General features: G+C 54.9%; 2 protein-coding genes across 12 annotated transcripts in view; both read left to right on the forward strand.

Moving 5' to 3' along the window:
- Positions 1–3,468, forward strand: part of HSPG2 (heparan sulfate proteoglycan 2) — a 44,162-nt gene extending 40,694 nt beyond the window's left edge. For all 7 annotated transcript variants that reach the window (XM_085558415.1, XM_085558418.1, XM_085558420.1 and 4 more), the window contains 8 exons: positions 514–648; positions 1,196–1,249; positions 1,348–1,423; positions 1,561–1,639; positions 1,737–1,807; positions 1,917–2,000; positions 2,080–2,183; positions 3,020–3,468. In XM_085558415.1, coding sequence (XP_085414541.1) covers positions 514–648; positions 1,196–1,249; positions 1,348–1,423; positions 1,561–1,639; positions 1,737–1,807; positions 1,917–2,000; positions 2,080–2,183; positions 3,020–3,183 — 767 coding nt within the window. In that variant the 3' untranslated portion in view covers positions 3,184–3,468. The remainder of the gene's footprint in view (positions 1–513; positions 649–1,195; positions 1,250–1,347; positions 1,424–1,560; positions 1,640–1,736; positions 1,808–1,916; positions 2,001–2,079; positions 2,184–3,019) is intronic.
- Positions 3,469–4,494: 1,026 nt separating this feature from the next.
- The window catches only part of USP48 (ubiquitin specific peptidase 48), a 31,140-nt gene continuing 15,384 nt past the window's right edge, over positions 4,495–20,250 (forward strand). For 3 of the 5 annotated variants that reach the window (XR_014949732.1, XM_021537874.3, XM_085558475.1), the window contains exons 1-12: positions 4,496–4,751; positions 5,599–5,719; positions 5,804–5,945; positions 6,971–7,098; positions 8,609–8,733; positions 9,289–9,397; positions 10,563–10,696; positions 10,865–10,947; positions 11,476–11,655; positions 14,193–14,318; positions 17,583–17,732; positions 20,045–20,245. Coding sequence is in view for 3 of the 5 variants with exons in the window: in XM_021537874.3 (XP_021393549.1) it covers positions 4,618–4,751; positions 5,599–5,719; positions 5,804–5,945; positions 6,971–7,098; positions 8,609–8,733; positions 9,289–9,397; positions 10,563–10,696; positions 10,865–10,947; positions 11,476–11,655; positions 14,193–14,318; positions 17,583–17,732; positions 20,045–20,245 (1,633 nt within the window). In the remaining 2 variants the exon portion in view is untranslated. Of the gene's footprint in view, positions 4,752–5,598; positions 5,720–5,803; positions 5,946–6,970; positions 7,099–8,217; positions 8,532–8,608; positions 8,734–9,288; positions 9,398–10,562; positions 10,697–10,864; positions 10,948–11,475; positions 11,656–14,192; positions 14,319–17,582; positions 17,733–20,044; positions 20,246–20,250 lie in introns of those variants that run through there. The other 2 variants (XR_014949731.1, XM_021537876.3) reach the window with 2 other exon arrangements.

Consider the following 20,250-nt stretch of genomic DNA (forward strand, 5'->3'; position numbering starts at 1 on the left):
ATGCGTGTGTGCATTGCTGCATGTGTGTGCTGCATGTGTGTGTATGTGTGTGTGTGCACTGCATGTGTGCTGCATGTGCATTCTCGCAGGTGTGCACCTGTGTATGTGTGTGCACTGTGTGTGCATTGTGTGTGTGTGCGCTATGCACACGCAGTTCACGCCTGTTCACTGCACACACCTGTGCCATGTCTGTGCACACAGTTCACACCTGTGCCATGTGCACACACACAGTTCATACCTGTGCTGTGCACACACCTGTGCCACGTGCACACACAGTTCACACCTGTGCCACGTGCACACACAGTTCACGCCTGTTCACTGCACACACCTGTGCCACGTGCACACAGTTCACACCTGTGCTACGTGCACACACAGTTCACGCCTGTTCACTGCACACACCTGTGCCATGTGCACACACAGTTCATGCCTGTTCACTGCACACACCTGTCTGTGCCCGTGCGTGCCGTGCACACTGACCCGTCACCCGCAGTGACCGTGTCCCGCTGTCCCCAGGCCCACGCTGCGAGGACGAGGAGGAGGAGGAGGCCGAGGGCTGTCACCCCTCCCAGCCCTGCCTGCACGGTGGCTCCTGTGTCCATGGCTCCTGCCGCTGCCCCCCCGGATACACCGGGGCCCGCTGCCAGCACCGTGAGGGGACAGCACAGGGACATGGGGGCACACCTTGGGGACACAGGGAGCACTGCCAGCACAGTGAGGGGGAACATGTGGAGGGGCAGGGGGGACACCTGGGGACACTTGAAGGCACAGAGGAAAACCTCAGGTCACTGGAAGACAAAGGAAAGACACTGGGACACGCAGGGACACAAGGACATGCACGCTTGGGGAATACTTGAAAATACCTGGGGACACTTTGGGACATGTGGGGACTTGGGGGAAACTGGGAACACGGGGAGACACTTGGGGACATGGGAGAAGGTCACTTAGGGACGCCTGGGAACACATGATGACATTTGAAGACACCTGGAGACATGGGGGGGACACCTGGGGATACCTGGAGACCCTTGGGGATTGACTGGGGATATGGGGGACACCTGGGGACACTGTTGAGGATATACACTTGGGGAATACTTGGAGATACCTGGAACAACTGGAGACACCCGGGGACATGGTGGGGGGACAGCTGGGGACACCAAGGGGATACATGTCCCCCCCTTTACCCCCTCTTCTCCCACAGGCTCAGCACTGGCAGAGCTGGAGCAGGACTGGCAGGAGGGCAGCGGGGGTGGCGGTGGGTCCCTGCACCCATTTCCCCCTTTTCCCCCCAAAATGCAGGAGGGGGTGGGGTCCCCTCCTCCCATCCCCCCCTGACACCCCATCTTCCCCCAGACGCCCCCGGGCAGTTCAGCGCCGCGTTCCAGGACGGATCCTACCTGGCCCTTCCTGGGCACCTCTTCCCTCGTGGGTGAGTGACACGGGACACCCCAAGCGGGTGCTGCACCCCACCCCCCTTTGCACCCCCCCGTTTTTGGGGTGCTGCACTCCCCCCAGGGCATCACCCCGTTTTTGGGTGCTGCCCCCCATCACCCCCTCCCCTGGCAGCCCCCCCGAGGCTCCCGAGACCATCGAGCTGGAGCTGCGGACGCGCAGCGCCCAGGGGCTGCTGCTGTGGCATGGCGCGGTGAGACGGGGCACAGGGGCACGGGGGGCACCGGCTGTGAGACCCCCTCGGGCTGGGGGTCCGGGTGCCCCCTGCTCACCCCCCGCTGCGCCCGCAGGAGCCCGGCGAGGGCGGCAAAGCCAAAGATTTCCTTGGTCTCGGGTTGAAGGATGGGCACCTGGTGTTCAGGTGAGGGGGGACCGGGGTCCCCTGGCGTGACGTGTGGCACCGGGGGTCCCCTGAGCCCACAAGGTGCCCCCTGAGGTGCCCTGCGGGCTGACACCGTGCCCCCCAACAGCTACCAGCTGGGCAGTGGCGAGGCCACCATCACCTCTGAAGACCCTGTCAACGACGGCGAGTGGCACCGGGTGACGGTGACAAGGTGGGCAGGGGTCTGGGCGTGGGGTGGGGTGGGGTGGGGTGGGGTGGGGTGGGCTGCAGGTGCTGACAGTGCCCCTCAGGGAGGGCCGGCGTGGGCAGCTCCAGGTGGATGGAGAGGAGCCGGTGAGTGGGGAATCACCCGGATCCAACGTCATGGCAAACACCGAGGGCAGCGTCTACGTGGGTACGGTGGGACCGGGGACACGGGGGGACACGGGGGGCACGGGCTGGGACACAAATGGACATGGGGTGGATGTGGGGTGGACGTGGAATGGACATGGGGTGGATGTGGGATAGACGGGATGAGGCATGGGGTGGCACAGGGGATGGATATAAGGTGGGACACGGGGTGGAACATGGGATGGGCACAGGGTGGGACATGGGATGGACATGGGGTGGGACACAGATATGGGGTGGGATATGGGACACAGAATGGGATGAGATGGACATGAGGAGGCACAGGGGATGGACATGGGGTGGGACACAGATACGAGGTGGGATATGGCATGGACACAGAATGGGACATGGGGTGGGACACAGACACGAGGTGGGATGTGGCACGGACACAGAATGGGACATGGGATGGACACAGAATGGGACATGGGGTGGGACACAGAATGGGACATGGGATGGACACAGAATGGGACATGGGGTGGGACACAGGATGGGACATGGGATGGACACAGAATGGGACATGGGGTGGCACAGGGGATGGACATGGGGTGGGACACACATACGAGGTGGGATATGGCATGGACACAGAATGGGACATGGGATGGACATGGGGTGGGACACGGGATGGGCATGGGATGACACCTGGGATAAGACACCAGGTGGAACATGAGATGGGACACGGGATGGGGCAGGGTGGAACAGAGGATGGGAGGCAGGGAGAGACTTGGGGTGGATGCAGGACGAGACACGGGGTGGGGACACTGGTGGGACAGAAGATGGAGGCGGGCAGGTGCCCAGGCCCGGCCCGGGTGGTGCCCCTGCCCAGTGCCCGCCCTGTGCCCACAGGCGGTGCCCCCGACCCCCGCGCCCTGACCGCTGGCAAGTTCAGCTCCGGCCTCTCGGGGTGCGTGCGGGGGCTGGCGCTGGAGTCCGCCGGGATCCCCCGACACCCCATCGACCTCCGGCACGGCGCGCTGGGGGGCTCCCCTGTGCCCCCCTGCCCCTCCTAACCCCCCTGAAACAGAGCTCGGGGGGAATTTGGCCAATTTTATTCTTTTCCAAAAAAAAGCCACCAAGAGGAAACGGTGCTTCGCTGCCCCGGGGTGACTCTGGGGGGGGGGCCGGGACCCTCAAAAATGTTTACACCCCCCTTCCACCGGCCCCCCGAAACTGTGCTGGGGCGGCCGGGCCGCCTGGGCGCCCCCCGGGGTGGCGGCGGGCTGGGGGCGCGAGGGACAATCGGGGTGCTGGCGGGGACCCCCCTGCGGGGACAGCTATTAAAGGAGAGACAACCAGCGTGGCTGCCGAGTTTGGGGGCACTGTGGGGGTACAGCAGCGGTGGGGTGGGGAGCAGGAGGGTTGGGATGTGGTGTGGGGATAGAGGGGGGCTTTGGTGTTGGGCTGCGGGCGGCGTGGCATGAGCCAGACGGTTTGGGGGGTCATGTGGGGGTAGAAGAGAGGGGGTACAGTGGGAAGATGTAGGGGGCACGGTGTGGGGCTGCAGGGGTGGAGGGGCCCGGGAGGTTATGGTAGGGAAGGGTTATGGTTTTGGGGTGTGGGGGGTGCAGTATAGGGGGGGATACGGTTTGGGGCTGTGGGAGTTCAGGGGGCCGGGATCTTATGGCGTGGGGGGGCTGTAGTACAGGGCTGCGGGGGAATGTCACAGGGGTGCTCGGGGGTCTGGTGGGGGTACCAGGCTGGGGGGCTCTGGGGTCTCTGAAGAGCTCTGGAGGGCTCTGGGGAGCTCTGGGGTCTCTGAAGAGCTCTGGAGGGCTCAGGGGGCTCTGGGGGCTTTGGGGGGCTCTGGGGGCTTTGGGGGGCTCTGGGGTCTCTGAAGAGCTCTGGAGGGCTCTGAGGAGCGCTGGGGGCTCTGAGGAGCTCGGGGGCCTCTGGGTTCTCTGGGGGGCTCTGGGGCCTGGGGGGGGCTCTGGGGGCCTCTGGGGGCTCTGGGTAATTCTGGAGGGCTCTGGGGGCTTTGGGGGGCTCGGGGGTCTCTGGGGGCGCGGTGGGGAGGGTGGAGGGGGCGATGGGACCCAGCCCACCGTCCGCTCAGGCCACGCCCACACCACATTAGCCACGCCCACATGGGTCGAAAGCCCCGCCCCGTGCGCACAGGCCACACCTCCAGAGTTCAAACAAGCCACGCCCCTTGTGCCCCAAGCCACGCCCCCTGCGCGCTCAAGCCCCGCCCCTGGCGGGCACGAGCCCGTACCTGGCGCTCCCAAGCCCCGCCCCTTTGGCGGAAGCCCCGCCCCAGCCCCGCGCGTCGCGCCCCGATAACGTCAGCGCCTCGCGCCGTCACCGCGTCGCGCTGGTGGCGTCACCGGCCCTGACGGCGGCGGGAGGGGCCGGGCGGGATCGAGACCGGGCCGGGACCGGGACCGGGACCGGGGCAGGACCGGGCCGGGGCAGCCGCAGGGCAGCCCCAGGGCGCGGCGGGAGCGATGGCGCCGCGGCTGCAGCTGGAGAAGGCGGCGTGGCGCTGGACCGAGACGGTGCCGCCCGAGGCGGTGGCGCAGGAGCACATCGAGGCGGCCTATCGCGTCCGGCTGGAGCCCTGCCAGCGCGGCGCCTGCCGGTACCGCGGGGCCGGGCACCGACCCCCTCCGACCCCCGTGCTCCCTCCCGCCGTGAGGCGCGGGGCGCTCCCCGCCCCTCCCGAGGTCCCGCGGGGTCGGTGGAGCCTCCCCCGTGCTCCCTTCCCCGGGGCTGGGCCCTCAGCACCGTGTCCTTGTGCGGCTCCCCACACTCAGGGGGCTCCCTCGGGTGCTGGGGAGCCTCTGTCCCTCTCTGCTCAGACACAGGGGAGCGACCCTCCCCGGGCTGCGGGGAACCCCTCTCGTTCTCTGGCTGCCCTGATGTTGGGGAGCTCTCCTGGGGTTGTGGGAGACGCTTCTGGCTCACCAGATGCAGGGCACCACCCTCGTGTTGTGGGGAACGCGTTGTTGCTGGGCTCTTCAGATATGGGAGAGCCCCTCTCCTTGCTTGTCCCTCCCCATTTTTAGGATAGCCCCGGGGTTGTAGGGAACCCTTCTCTCTGCCTGGCTTCTCAGGTGTAAGGAGCTAGTCCTGCCCCAGGGCTGTAGGCACCCCTCTCTCTGCCTGGCTCCCCATTTATAGGGGATCCCTGTGGGCTGAAGAGAACCCATCCCTGCCTGGATGTACGGCACTCACCCTGCCTGGCTTCCCAGATAGAGGAGATCCCCTTGGTCCCATACTTGCCCCTGGATTTCCATTTTTTACCCAAAAACCCCTCTAGCTCTCCACCTCCTTCCTCACCCACGCCCACTGATTTTTGGTGGGGGGGTGCTGTGTGCTCCACGTCTCATCCCATCCAACATTTCGTGCTTCCCCATACCCCTCACTGTCACCCCCCGCCAGCCCCCGGGGGACATGGGGGTGACAGCTGGGCTCTGGCTCCCCAGGAGGAACTGCCGGGGGAACCCCAACTGCCTGGTGGGCATTGGGGAGCACGCGTGGCTGGGCGAGATCGACGAGAACAGCTTCCACAACATCGACGACCCCAACTGCGAGCGCCGCAAGAAGGTACCCCCAACCCCCCAGGGGACAGGGCCACGCTGGGGGGACCAGGGCAGGTGACTTTAGCTGGCCCTTCCTCTGCCCCCCCAGAACGCCTTCGTGGGCCTGACGAACCTCGGCGCCACGTGCTACGTCAACACCTTCCTGCAGATGTGGTTCCTGAACCTGGAGCTGCGGCAGGCGCTCTACCTGTGCCCCAGCGCCTGCGGGGACGGCGTTCCCAAGGACGCAGGTGCGTGGCACGCGGGGGTTTGTTCCCTTCCCTCAAACCCCACCTTGGGGTTAGGTTTGTCAGGAAGGATCAGTGGGGGAAGCTCCAGCCGCGCGCGCCGTCGGAGCCATCGTCTGGATTTTGGGGATGAACCGACCTCAGTCCAGGTGATGTCTTAGATCAGAGTGGTCTGAGCTGAAAATAATGATCTGCTTGTAGCCCAGTGGTGGTACTGGTCAGGGCTGGTCTGTGCTGTTGCAGAGCTGCACTTATCCCGTGGCAGGGCTGAAATTTGGGGCCCAGATTAAGGCTCCCTGTTTTTTTCTGCTCTTGGGTGCTTTCCCCAGGGAGGCTCTGGGTCGGCGCAGCCACCTCAGCTCTGCTGCTGTTTCACGGTGGTTGTAAATTATGTTTCACCTTCTGGGATAAATAAGAAGCTGGTTTTTGGAGTAGTTGGTGCATGCTGTGTAAACCCTTCACTCACAGCTGGTGCTGGGCACTGCAGGATGGAATTCCTAAGGTTGGAAAACTCCTCCAAGATTAACAGTCCAACCATTCCCTCAGCACTGCCAAGCCCACCATTAACCCACCTACCCAGCTTCCACATCCAGACAGTTTTTGACAGACACCACTTCCAGGGATGGGGACTCCACCACTGCCCTGAGCAGCCTGTTCCAGTGCCTGACCACCCTTTCCATGGAGGAATTTTCCCTGATATCCTACCTAGACCTCTCCTGGTGCAACTCAAGGTCATTTCCTCTCATCCTGTCCCTTGTTCCCTGGGAGCAGAGCCTGTCCCCACCCTCCTTATTGAAATTTACAGAGTGTAAATATTTACAGTTGGACTTGACCCTAAGGGTTTTTCCCAACCTGAATTATTCTCTATTTGGCTTGTGCTGGGATGTGCTCTCATCACCTACACGTTCCACTTCAGTTTTCCTGACAACTCAAACTACCTTCCAAGCCCATCACTTCTAGTGGTCGTGAAACACTCGGAGCGATCCCTTCTCGCCCTGAATTCCTGCTGTGCCTTGTGTTTTTCCCAGACTATGAGCCCCAGACCATCTGTGAGCACCTGCAGTACCTGTTTGCTCTGCTGCAGAACAGCAAGCGGCGCTACATCGACCCCTCGGGCTTTGTCAAGGCGCTGGGGCTGGACACGGGGCAGCAGCAGGTGTGTGGGAGGGGATTCCTGGCACCTCCACGAGTTGGGAATCACCCTTAGGTGCTCACTGGGCAGCTCCCAGCTGGGTCTGGCTTCTGGCTGCAAACCTGATGGGGGAGGTGGGGCTGCAGGCCCCTGCCAGAGTGCAGGGGGGAAACAGGAGGGGACCAGGAGTGATGGGATGAGGCCAGGGAGATGAGGAGTCCAAGGAGTGATGTGGTGGGGACAGGGAGGTCAGGAGGAGAGCAGGCAGCAATGGGATGGAGAGAGGGAGATCAGGAGGATCCCCAGGAGGAATGGGATGAGGATAGGGAGATAGGAGGAACCCAGGGAATGATGGGATGGGGTTAAGGATCAATGGAATGAGGCCAAGGAGATCAGGGGGAGTACAGGGAGTGAGAACATAGAGTGTTGGGATGGGGCCAGGGAGATGGAGAAGAGCCCAGGGAGTGATGGGATCAGGACATGGAACAATGGGATGATTATGCAGAGATAAGGAAGAGCCCAGGGGCAGTGGGATCAGGAGGAGTCCAAGGAGTGATGGGATCAGGACATGAAACAATGGGATAAGTACAGGGATACAAGGAGGAGCCCAGGGGGCAATGGAATGAGGCTAGGAAGTGCATGCAGTGAGGCTAGATGAGTGCCAAGGGAGTGGTGGGATGAAGCCCAGGAGCTGTGGGATGGGGCCAGGTGGGAGCCAGAGCTGCAGTGAGGGTCCTGCAGGTGTTCTGTGGGCTGCTCCTCCCCGGGGGGTTGGGTGCTGAGAGGGCCCTCCCAAGGGCGAGGAGCTCCTCAGGGGGAGGTGGATCACCAGGAGCCAGCCAGGGCTGCACGTGGGAGGTGAATGCTGCAGGGCTCTGTGGGGCTGCAGCTGGAGAGAGCTTGGGAGAGGGGCAGGGCTTGGAAATCCACTTGGAGAGGTAATGGGAGGTTTTGGAGCAAGAGCAGAGCACTGGCAGTGTTTCCTTGGGAGGGTCAGGAGAGGAAGGAAGCTGACCAGGGACACCAAAGGGCAGCTGAGAGAGGCCAAAACCTGTTTGTTTTTGGAAGAGGAGAACCAGGGCGGGAGAGAAAGGCCCCGAGCTGGGTGTGGGGAAGCTCTGGAGCGTCGCCGGGATCACCCATAGGGCAGCTTCTCATTTTTGGGGTGTTTTTATTTCTCTTCTCACCTCTGATCTGAGCAGGGACAGCTGCAAAAAGGAGGATCAAGGGGCTCGAAAGCTCCACGGGAGGGTTTTTATCCCTTCCAGAATCCTGGGAGGAGCAGGGCAGAAGTCAAAGCCCTGGCAGGGAGCCAGGGCAGCTCCTGCTGTGCTCCCACACCGAGGGCCTCATGCTCCTTTTAGCCAAATTCCTCTGTTTCCCTTAGTTCTCCTGCCTGGTCTTTATTTTCCATGCTGTGCACGGAGCCTCGGCACAGCCTGTGTAGAGGGCTTGGGGTAATTAGCAGTGAATTAGTGACAGGGTTGGGATTGTGCTGTGGTGGATTGTTAATGAACTTGGTTTTCTCTTTCAGGATGCCCAGGAGTTTTCCAAGCTGTTCATGTCCCTGCTGGAAGATACTTTGTCCAAACAGAAAAACCCAGATGTCCGGAATATTGTGCAAAAGCAGTTCTGTGGAGAGTATGCCTATGTCACAGTGTAAGTAATCATTTTGGGAAGACCCTTTCTGTAAATATTTAAATTTTTAGAAGGATTTAGGAGGGGAAGATCCCTCCTAAGAACCAGAGTAGGCAGTTAAGCTGCAGCAGAAACACTTTCTGAGAAATATTTACGTTTTTCTTTCCTGTTCCTGTGTGTATGGTGTTGCTGTGACAGTTCTCCAGCTGCTTTTACTCCTTTAATGAGAATTTACCAACTAAATCTGCAGTGAGTTAATGGAGTGGCAGGTCCTCCAGCCAGAAAACAGCATCCTGGGTGTTGTATTTTCATTCCTGTGTTCTCAGAGCTGTGAATTTCACCTTAAAAATAATATAAAATGGTACATGCAAGTTGTGACAGGTCCTGGTAGGTGCTCTGAAGCTGTTTAAACCTTCTCCTGGAGTTTTTATGGTGTGGTGGTGTGAATCTCCTTAGCCCTGACTTCACTTTTTCTCCTGGTTTTATTCAAGGAATATTTTACTAAAGACTTGGGAGCCCTGATGCATGAGCTCTGACCTGTCCTCAGATATATTTTTGTCTTCTTTCCCATCCCAGCTGCAACCAGTGTGGCAGAGAATCTAAACTGGTGTCTAAATTTTACGAGCTGGAGTTAAACATCCAAGGACACAAGCAGTTGACAGACTGTATAACAGAATTCCTCAAGGTATGAGCTTGTTGTAGTTGGAGTCCTGCTATTTTTAGCAAGGAATTTCAGTTCCTTCCTCCAATTCACAGCCCTCAAGGTCGGTGTCGGAGTGAAGCCACTGACTTGGCTCAGGGAGATGCATCCAAGTGAAAATGTTGTTTTCTGCAGACCCAAAAATGAGGATTGAGACATGGAGCAAGGAATAGCTCCATGATATCACATGCTCCTGTTACAGCTTTAAAAAGCACTTGAAAGTTGCATTTTTAGCTAAAATACTTTGCCAGGAAAGTTAGGGAAAAGTCTCTGCCTGCTTTGTCACGGATAGCACTGGGAGAATGGCTGCTTTCCTTGTTTTCTGTGTCAGTGCTCATCTGCATAGCAACAGGAGACATTCCCTGCTGAAAAATCTGCTCTCAGAAGTACCAGGGAGTGCCGGGAATAGCTGCAGGAACAGCTGCAAGTGCCCTCAATTCAGCTTGAAAATTTGTCTGGATCTGAAGTTCAGCTCTGGCACTCTAAGCTGTGGATTCCACTCAGACTAGGACAGAACTGAACTGAACTGAACCTCTTCCCTGAGCTCCTTGCTTGCTGGTGCACTCAGCAAACCAGTTGCTCTGCCTGGAAAGTCTGCTATGAAAAAAACTGGTTTGGGTGCACAGATTAAATTCCTGAATTGGAGTATTTGACATTTGTCTGCTCCTCCTTCACACAAAACAGCCCTGTGACGTTTTTCAGGGGGGTTGGAATTTTCCTCTGGCCTAACCCTACCCTTGGATCTGCTTAGGCAGTGAGTGACTCCTGCAGGGTGATTTTGGGTGGCTGAGCAGAGGGTTATAATTTCCAGGCTAAAATGTGGCTTTACATTAACTGGATCCAGATTTAATTATTTTCTTTGGTATAAACCAACTCAGTCAAGCAAGGAGCAAGAGTAAGAGACCTGAGAACTTGGAATGGGGTTTGATTCAGTCTAAAATTTGCCTTGAAGTGAGAGCAGCCTGCTATGACTATGCTGTAAAGTTCAGTGATTAGTGTGTCTTTAGCTCAGAAAAATTTGGGAAGCAGCTGAGAAGAGACTTAAATAGTTAAAATAACTTTGGTGCTTCTCATTCTCCAGCTGTTAAGTAGCTCAATTGACTTTTCAGTGCTGTTCTCAAGACCTTTCCCTCTGCCTCTCCACATTCAGGAGGAAAAATTAGAAGGAGACAATCGTTATTTTTGTGAGACTTGTCAGAGCAAGCAAAATGCCACGAGGAAGATCCGGCTGCTCAGCCTGCCCTGCACCCTCAACCTGCAGCTCATGCGCTTTGTGTTTGACAGGTGAGTGGGAACACCTGGAAGCTGTTGGGGAAATCACTACCCTCCTCTTCCTGCTCTAATTTCAGGTGTCTGAGCCTCTTGAGGGGTGCTCAGGGGAGTTTAAGGGAGGTGTTTTGGGATGGGAGTTGTTGTTGCTGTGCCCTGAGCCACAGCTTTGCCTCCACACAGACAAACTGGGCACAAGAAGAAGCTGAACACCTACATTGGCTTCTCAGAGCTGTTGGACATGGAGCCTTTCATGGAGCAAAAAAGTGAGTTTGGGGCAGTTTTTTGTTACCTTTGACCACTGCTTCTTGGCAGATCTCCTCTGTAATTCTGTTTAGGAGGAAATCCCTCCCTGTGAGGGTGATGATGCAGGCACAGGCTGTCCAGAGAAGCAGGAGAGCTGTGGCTGCCCCTGGATCCCTGAAAGTGTCCAAGGCCAGGTTGGAAGGGGCTTGGAGCAGCTTGGGATGGTGGAAAACGTACCTGCCCCTGGCAGAGAGGTGAAGCAAGATGGGCTTGGAGATCCCTTCCAACCCAAACCATTCTGGGATTCAGTGATTCCTCTGAATCATCTTTTTGATTTAAAATTCTGTCCAGAGTTGTTTGAAGCCCATACTTTAGGCAACATCCTTGCTATGAAGCCACAACCCTTTTAGTGATGTCCTGAAGCGCTGTGAGTTCAAGCGCAGGCTTTGGTTCCTGGTGAAAACACGAGGTTTTAGGACAGGAAGGATGAGTGCTGTTGGCTGCAGAGCTGCATTCAGAGCTGTGTGTAAGTGCTGCTTGCCTTGCAGACGGTGTGTACGTGTATGAGCTGAGTGCTGTGCTCATACACCGTGGAGTAAGTGCCTACTCCGGGCACTACATCGCCCACGTGAAGGACCCACAGACGGGCGAGTGGTACAAGTTCAACGACGAAGACATCGAGAAGATGGAGGGGAAGAAACTGCAGCTGGGAATTGAGGAAGATCTAGGTAAAACCTTTCAGTTGTGAGTGCCCTTTTAAAATATTTCTACCACAACCACTGGCATCCCCAGATGCAGCCTCGTGCTCCTCCCTAGAACGGGCTGTCATGGCTCAGAGGAAGGTGGGAAACAGCAATCCCCGGTGATTGCAGCCAGATTTGCTTCTTTTCAGCCCCGTGTGAGTGTTTACGCCTCATGATCAGCTACTCTAGTGTTTCTCTGGCTGCCACATGGCAGATAAGACGCTGATAACACGGGCAGAGGGTTCCTATCAGGGAGCAACAGGCGGGCGCCACTTCCTTGGAACAGATAAGGAGAATGCTTTCAGTTTCCTTAACACATTATGGTTCTATTTCCACTGAGGTGTTTTACTTGGAGGCAGTAAAAAAGATTTTGATCCAAATAACAACTTGGAAGCTTAAACTGCCTTTTCACTCTGAGCTTTTTCTTTGGTGCTTTTGTGTTTTCCTGGCTCGTCACGTGCTGCCAATATCACTGTGTTTCTGGACTGGATTTCTTGGAGATTTCTTGGAAAGCTTGGGCTGAGGCTGGACCTGTGGATTTATTACTCTTCAGCTAATAAATAAAAGCAGCTCATTTAGAGTCGAAATGGTTTTGTAGTGGCTCAGTGTTCTGTAGTGCAGGTGCTCACAGCAGGGAAAACCAGGGAAATTATGAAGAAATGCACTTGCAGTGCAAGCAGTCCATTCCCAGGAATTGTTACTCACCAGGATGCTTTGCTGTGGTTAGAATTTATGGAATGTTGTTTTTCTTTAGGGCATCTTTAGAGAAAAAAAAAAACAAAACTGCAGATTTAAGTGCTCCCTTGTTTTGGTGTAATGGAGCATCAGCCTTCTCCTATTTCCTTGTTCTCACCTGCACGATGCTCCTTGAGGTGCTGGAGTGTGCCCAGAGATGGGCAGTGGAGCTGAGGAAGGGTCTGGAGCACAAAGAAAAGAGTCTGGAGAACTTCTGAGGAGCAGTTGCAGGAGCTGGGGGCAGTCTGGAGGAAAGGAGGCTTAGGGGGGACCTTCTGGCTCTGCACAGCTCCTGACAGGAGGGAACAGCCAAGCCAGGAGGGGGTCGGGCTCTGCTCCCAGGGAACAGGGACAGAAGGAAAAGGAACAGCCTCAAGCTGTGCCAGGGGAGATTTGGGTTAGATATTGGGAAAAATCCTTCATGGAAGGCATAGTCAGGCATTGGAGGAGGCTGCACAGGGCAGCAGTGGTGTTCTAAAAGTGGCACCTGGAGACATGACATGGGTTAGTGGTGGAGCTGGCAGTGCTGGGTTAATGGTTGATTTTGAACATCTTGGAGGGCTTTTCCAGCCTTAGTGAGTCCATGATCCTGCTGTGCCAGCAGCTCTATCCCATTCCCCTTGGCTCCCTCTGCTTGCTGCCGGCCCAGGCTGGAGCTGGCCGGACATCTAGTGGTGCACAGGGAAACTGAGCCCTCAACAGCCCTGAGAGCAGCTCAGCCTTTGCTTTTACCCTCCCCGCTCGCCCAGTGCAACAACTGAGATGCAAGTAAACTGCTGTGACCTCAATTTTATAAAGTTTCATGCTTAACTGCAAGTAAATGTTCTTATTTCTCGTATTTCAATTCAAGGCTGTTTGGAGAATAGAAGTCAAGTGTGTTTAGTAGCCTCTTAAAGCTGGGAGCTCAATGTTTGTATCAATTTTTGATGTAATTTGCCTGTTCCAGGCAAAACTGAGGCTTCTCTTTGTTACAAATACATGTAACAGCAGGAGAAAATCAGTAACATAAACTGAAGGTCTGTCGGGGGGGAGAGTCTTGGCCATGCAGATGGGAGCAATTCAGAAAATTCTTGGATAAAATGCAAATAAATAGAGTCTGGGAAGTCCCCTGGATGGTGTGGGGTGGAGAAAGGCACATGAATTTTACCAGAATTTGGAGGAAAAGAAACTTAATTCAATGGCCCACTTAGAGTTCAATTTATGGAACATTGTTCCTTTAATTTTTCACTTTATTTTGATTTTTGAAGCTGCAGCTGTAGATAAGTGTTTTCCTTGCCTGAGAATCCATCTGGAAGCAGCAGTTCTTGCAACACAACTTTACACCCCCCAGCAGCTGCTCACAAACAACCCTTTCCATGGCTCTTGGCTTCCTAAAAGCTTTGCTGTGTTTTTTTTTCATATCCACAATCACCTGTAAATACCATTTTCTTCCCTGAGGATTTGACTCTTTTCTTTGGAGTCAGGACAGCAGAACAAGAGGCAAAAGGGAGAAAGGATGTTTTTCCAAGAGTGGCTTTTGGCTCAGAGAAGTTCCACTGGGGAGAGAAGAAAGGCTCTTGAGAAGGGAGGTTCAGAACAGCCTCCTAAATTTAGTCCCTTTGATTTACCCAGAAAGACTGGAGAGATTTGGGGCTTTCTTTGGGTTACAATTTTGAGTCGTGCCAAGCCCAGTGCTTGGCACAGAGGCCTGGCACAGGGAAGCTGGCTGGGTGGCAAACTCATCCCGTTAATGGAGGAGCAGGGAAGAAGTTTGTGTGTTGCTGAGGTTTTGCCTTTTGTTCCCACAGCGGAGCCATCGAAATCCCAGACCCGTAAGCCCAAGTGCGGGAAGGGCACGCACTGCTCCCGCAACGCCTACATGCTGGTGTACAGGCTGCAGGCCCGTGAGAAATCCCTCACTGTCCAGGTGCCAGGTGAGTCCTGGGCCCTGCTCAGCCATCTCTCACTGTCCAGGTGCCAGGTAAATCCCTGGGTCCTGCTCAGCCATCCCTCAAGTCCAGGTGAGTCCCTGGGCCCTGCTCAGCCATCCCTCAAGTCCAGGTGAGTCCCTGGGCCCTGCTCAGCCATCCCTCAGTCCAGGTAAATCCCTGGGTCCTGCTCAGCCATCCTTCACTGTCCAGGTAAATCTCTGGGTCCTGCTCAGCTATCCCTCAAGTCCAGGTAAATCCCTGGGTCCTGCTCAGCCATCCCTCACTGTCCAGGTGAGTCCCTGGGCCCTGCTCAGTCATCCCTCACAGTCCAGGTGAGTCCCTGGGCCCTGCTCAGCCATCCCTCAGTCCAGGTGAGTCCCTGGGTCCTGCTCAGCCATCCCTCACTGTCCAGGTGCCAGGTAAATCCCTGGGTCCTGCTCAGCCATCCCTCACTGTCCAGGTAAATCCCTGGGTCCTGCTCAGCCATCCCTCACAGTCCAGGTGAGTCCCTGGGTCCTGCTCAGCCATCCCTCACAGTCCAGGTAAATCCCTGGGTCCTGCTCAGCCATCCCTCAGTCCAGGTAAATCCCTGGGTCCTGCTCAGCCATCCCTCACAGTCCAGGTAAATCCCTGGGTCCTGCTCAGCCATCCCTCACAGTCCAGGTGAGTCCCTGGGTCCTGCTCAGCCATCCCTCAAGTCCAGGTGAGTCCCTGGGCCCTGCTCAGCCATCCCTCAGTCCAGGTAAATCCCTGGGCCCTGCTCAGCCATCCCTCACAGTCCAGGTGAGTCCCTGGGTCATGCTCAGCCATCCCTCACAGTCCAGGTGAGTCCCTGGGTCATGCTCAGCCATCCCTCAGTCCAGGTAAATCCCTGGGTCCTGCTCAGCCATCCCTCACAGTCCAGGTGAGTCCCTGGGCCCTGCTCAGCCATCCCTCAGTCCAGGTGAGTCCCTGGGTCCTGCTCAGTCATCCGTCACTGTCCAGGTAAATCCCTGGGTCCTGCTCAGCCATCCCTCACAGTCCAGGTGAGTCCCTGGGTCCTGCTCAGCCATCCCTCAGTCCAAGTAAATCCCTGGGTCCTGCTCAGCCATCCCTCACAGTCCAGGTGAGTCCCTGGGTCCTGCTCAGCCATCCCTCAGTCCAGGTGAGTCCCTGGGCCCTGCTCAGCCATCCCTCACAGTCCAGGTGCCAGGTGAGTCCTCTGGGGATCCTGCTCATCCAGGTGGGCCAGGAGGTGGAATTTTGCTTGAAGCCCCATTTAGGGCTAGCTCTGCTCTGGTTCCAGGCTGGGAGAGCTGGAGAAGACCTTAGGGAGATCTAAGAGCCCTTTCCAGTGCCTAAAGGGGCTCCAAGAGAGCTGGAAAGGGAACTGGGACAAGAGATAGATTGCCAGGACAAGGGGGAATGGCTTCCCACTGCCAGAGGGCAGGGTCAGATGGGATATTGGGAAGGAATTCCTGGCTGTGAGGGTGGTGAGGCCCTGGCACAGTTTGCCCAGACAAGCTGTGGCTGCCTCATCCCTGGAAGTGTCCAAGGCCAGGTTGGATGGGGCTTGGAGCAACTGGGGGTTAGTGGAAGGTGTCTCTGGGTGAAAAAAAATGATCTTCAAGGTCCTTCCCAACCCACTCCAGGATTCCATGATTTTTGACTGTTTGCCATGAGCCCCAAAGGTGCTGTCTGGCACCTTGATGTCTTGACCAGTGAAACTCCTGGGTTTTCCCAGCACTTGAATAACATTAATCTGCTCATCCCTCCATGTGCCCACTCAGACATTGCTTTCTTACCCACCTGGCCAAGCTGGGGTCAGGAGGAGATCATCCTGCTGGGATTCTAAAGGTGCAGGAGAGAGAGCAGTGTGGTTAAATGTCACCAGCATGCACGAAGAGGTGAATAATCCTGACAGATGTCAGGTTCCCTCTGCAACTGCTTCAGCTTTGCCACGTCAGGAATGAATGACATGAAAATAAAGAGGCTCCGAGCCCCCAGGGGGAATTTGGGCCAAGTGCCTTCGTGTTGTGCTTTAGAATTCTGGGGGTGCCAGAACTCCCTGTGGGCTTTGCCTGTGGGTTTAATGTATCCTGTTCGGCTGCTCCTTGATTAGAAATACTAATTAGGCCCCTGGTGCTGAGGTGTGTTCCCCCTTCCCTCATTTTCTGTGGAGTGGGGACAGCAGAGGTGGCAGGTCCCTTTGGATCTCTGCAGAGGGGGGTAAATCATATACTTTATTCCCCCTAATAACACCCCAAACCTTTTCCAAGCCCCCCCTGTTTAAAATACACCCTCCAAGACATAAAACTTCAGGAATTAGCACTAATTCCTGCCTGGATTTGTATTTTCAGCCTGTTTCCTGAGCTTTCTTGCTCTCCCTTTCCTCCTACCCCTCTGCCCAAAACAATAACTCAACAAAAACCTCCCCACCCAGCTCCAAATTCCTGCACAGCCCCGCGGTTGCCTTTGTTTCCCGTGGAATCCTGCCAGGGAACGGGGAGTGAAGGGCAGCAGTCGAGCTCTGTGGTTGTGGGGAGGTTTCATGGAACTGTAAATTTGAGGCATTTTGCTTTGATGCTGTTAAAAAGCGGCTTTTCCGGGACAGTGGAGAGACGTAACTTGGCTCTGTTCTCAAGGAGGTCAGGCTGCTTATTTTGTGATACTGGATATTCTCCCAAGGTGGATATTTTGGTCAAGAATTAACCTTTTTGCAGATATTTTTGCTCTTCAAAATAATTCTAAATAGGAAAAGGCCTCAGATAAGCAAAGCTTCCCCCCTGCTCCCTCGCACCAACCCTCTGAGGGAAGTGGTTTATCTTCTTTTTTCCCTGCTGAGGTTTTGTTTGTTTGGGGTTTTTCCATCAGTGGCAGCAAAAATCCCGATTTCCTTCACCTTTCTGTTGATCTGCCCTGGCTAATCTCCCATCTCCTGAGGGCTCTTTGCCCTTGGGTTTGCAAGATGCTGGATTGCAGGTCCTGACAGGCTTCAGGTGTATCCAGAGGGTGAAAAGCTTTTGTTTCCCCCCGGGAATGTTGAGGAAGGACAGAGGAGCTGCACTTAAGATTGCAACCAACCCCAAGTAAATTATTTTCTTGGGTGCAATCATCTGCAACCGTCAGTATCAGAGAGAGCAACGTCCACGTGCTTGGCTTGGGGAAAGACCTCGCCCAGCAATGCTGCGGGAGGGAATTTTTAGGTTTGTTGTCCCCAGATAACCCATGGTAATTAACATAGCTGGCATTTTCCCTTCAATTCCTGGTTTTTTTTTTCTTTCCCAGCTTTTCTGCAGGAGCTGGTAGAGCGGGATAACTGTAAGTTTGAGGAGTGGTGCAACGAGATGGCCGAGATGCGCAAACAGAGCGTGGCCAGAGGCAAAATCAAGCACGAGGAGGTGAAGGAGCTCTACCAAAGGTTACCCGCCGAAGCTGGTCTGTAAGACATTGGAGTATTGCTGTAGTAGAGCTGTTAAGCTTAGGAATGATTTGTGACTAACTCCCAACTCCCGTGGCCTTGCTGGAAGGCATTCCCACAGCCCTCTGCAAAGGGAGAGCTTCATGCATGCTTACATTTGTTTTCCCTTGCTTCTTTTCCTGCCTTAACCTATTTTTCTCCTTTCTTTGCTCATTCTCATGGCCTCTGGCATTGCTAATTCCCTCCTGCTCCTTCCCCATCGTCAGCCTCATGCTTTGTGACTCTTTTCTTCTGCCTGGTGAGCAGCTCAGCTCGTTAGGATCATCGAGGCGGAATAACTGCCTGCTCCCAAATTGCCAGCTCACAGCAGGTTTGGGAGCTGGTGAGCCCGATTCATCAGCAGGTAACAGGCTAAGAGAATGCCTGACCTCCAGCAGAAAATTACTGGATCCATCCCTGCCAGTGCTTCTCTGCTCCGTGTCTCGGTTTTGTAGGGAGACTCCTTCTTGTGTCTTGTTGCCTCAGCACACTGAGTTTTATTTCCCGCCTTGTTTTTCTCTCCCATCTCCCACAAAACTTGCTCTATCCATCCAGCCCTGGGAGTTTGTATTCACTACGTGCCTCTCCTAAAAACTGCAGGATAATTACAATTGAAGACTTAAAAGTGGGTTTAATTGTGTGGCCTGTAAGAGAATTCACTGTTCGGCTTTTATTATTGGATGCTCAGAGTCCACCATGAGATTGGAGTAGCCCAACAACAAACTCCTGTTCCTGTAAACATCTGCCTCTGCAGTTTGGGAATTCAGGTGCTTAACTCTGCAGCAGGAAGGTGTCACAGCTCCTCAGAAGCCTGAGCAGCACTCAGATGTCACTGTGAGATCAGAGTTGTGCTGGAGGGATGAACCTGCCCTGAGTCACCCGTGAAATGGAGCAGCAGCACAGTTGCAGTGTGCTTTTCCTCAGCAGGAACAGAAGAGCTTGCTCTCAGCAGTTCTGATGTGACAGAGGAATAAATCTCAAAATATATGATTTTTACAAGTGCAGGTGAAGCTCTTCTGCCCCAGTTTAGAGATGACAGGACCTGAAACTTTGCCCTGAGGCACCCTCTGCCTGCTGCTGGCACATCATGGGCATAGCGCAGCTAGAGGCAGCATCATTCCAGCACTGCTCCGGGTCCTTTCTCTGTGGAGCTTGGGGCTCTCTCTGCAGCTGTGCAGACACGTTTCCTGCCAGCTTTGTGGAGCCTGCCCCAGAAAAACCCTCCTTTCTGGGGGAGGCAGTTTCATCCCAGACTAGCAAACCAGTTCTGACAGCGATGCAATTCTCTGGAGGTCACGGCTGCGGAGGGCATTGCATAAGATGAAAACACCATGGATTGAGGCTGTGGAGGAAAAGAGGCTTCTCAGAGCTCCAGTGCAAGCTGGAGACACAGTGTTTTCCTGTCTTCCATATTTTCCTCTTGCTTCTCTGTTGCTCCCTCCTAGGAAACATAAAGGATTTGTGCGCAGTTATAAATGTCACCAATGGGTGCATTTCCCCACGGTTTCAGAGCTGCCCTCGTGGCAGCACAGAATGGGTTTGAATTCTTCCTAATTTTGTCCTAATTTCCCAGTCATCCACTGAAGAGTTGTGTAGTGATACTGTGCCTCAATATTGAGATACAGGGGTTTCACCCCAACCTGCTCATACAAGCACTGACATGCTCCTGAACCTTGGCTTTGTATTTTTTTTTCCAGCAAACAAGGGCAAGCCTGCTGCACTGCTTCAGCAAAAAGTCTAAGCAAGTTTCCATTTGCCCTGTAAATTTTAGTATTTTCTCACCTAAAGTTGTAAGAGGCAATGAAAATTTGTGTGCTGAAAGAACACGGGGAACACTGATTTAATCTCTGCTGTTGTTGCCTTTAATTTTCAAATTACCCCAGTGAACTCTCCCTGTTGTAGAAAAAGCCTGTAATGTATGATCAGTATTTAAATATTATATCAGTCCCTTGATGGATGGTAGGAAAACCCTCCCCTTTCCTCGACTGCTCTCCAGTAATCCCCAAAAGGTTTGAAAGCACTCATTCCTCCTTGGAGCTGTTGCATATTGATTGCTGAATCCAAAGTGATCTGCACATCTTAATCTCACGTAGCTCCTGTCTTCCAAATCTGTGACACTGAGATCAGAATGGGGTGGGAGTAGCTGGATCAGACCTTTGAAAACTTGTACCTCGGTGATTTAATCAACAGTGACTGCCTGTTAATTTTTAAGAGTAATTATAAAATAACCACCTGGTGTTGGAGCTGACATGTATGGTCTCGTTTCTCTTTGTGGTTTCTCCCTTCCCAGGTTCCCCCTATGATTTCATCTCTCTGGAATGGCTGCAGAAGTGGCTGGATGAGTCCACTCCTCCCAAACCTATTGATAACACAGCCTGCCTGTGCTCCCATGGCAAACTCCATCCTGATAAAATTTCCCTGATGAAGAGGATATCGGAATACGTGGCCGACTTCTTCTACCGGAGATACGGAGGAGGGCCCCGGCTCAACGGTAAC

The sequence above is a fragment of the Lonchura striata genome, chromosome 21, assembly GCF_050655825.1.
Source record: "Lonchura striata isolate lonStrDom1 chromosome 21, ASM5065582v1, whole genome shotgun sequence".
NCBI classification, from domain to species: Eukaryota; Metazoa; Chordata; class Aves; order Passeriformes; family Estrildidae; genus Lonchura; species Lonchura striata.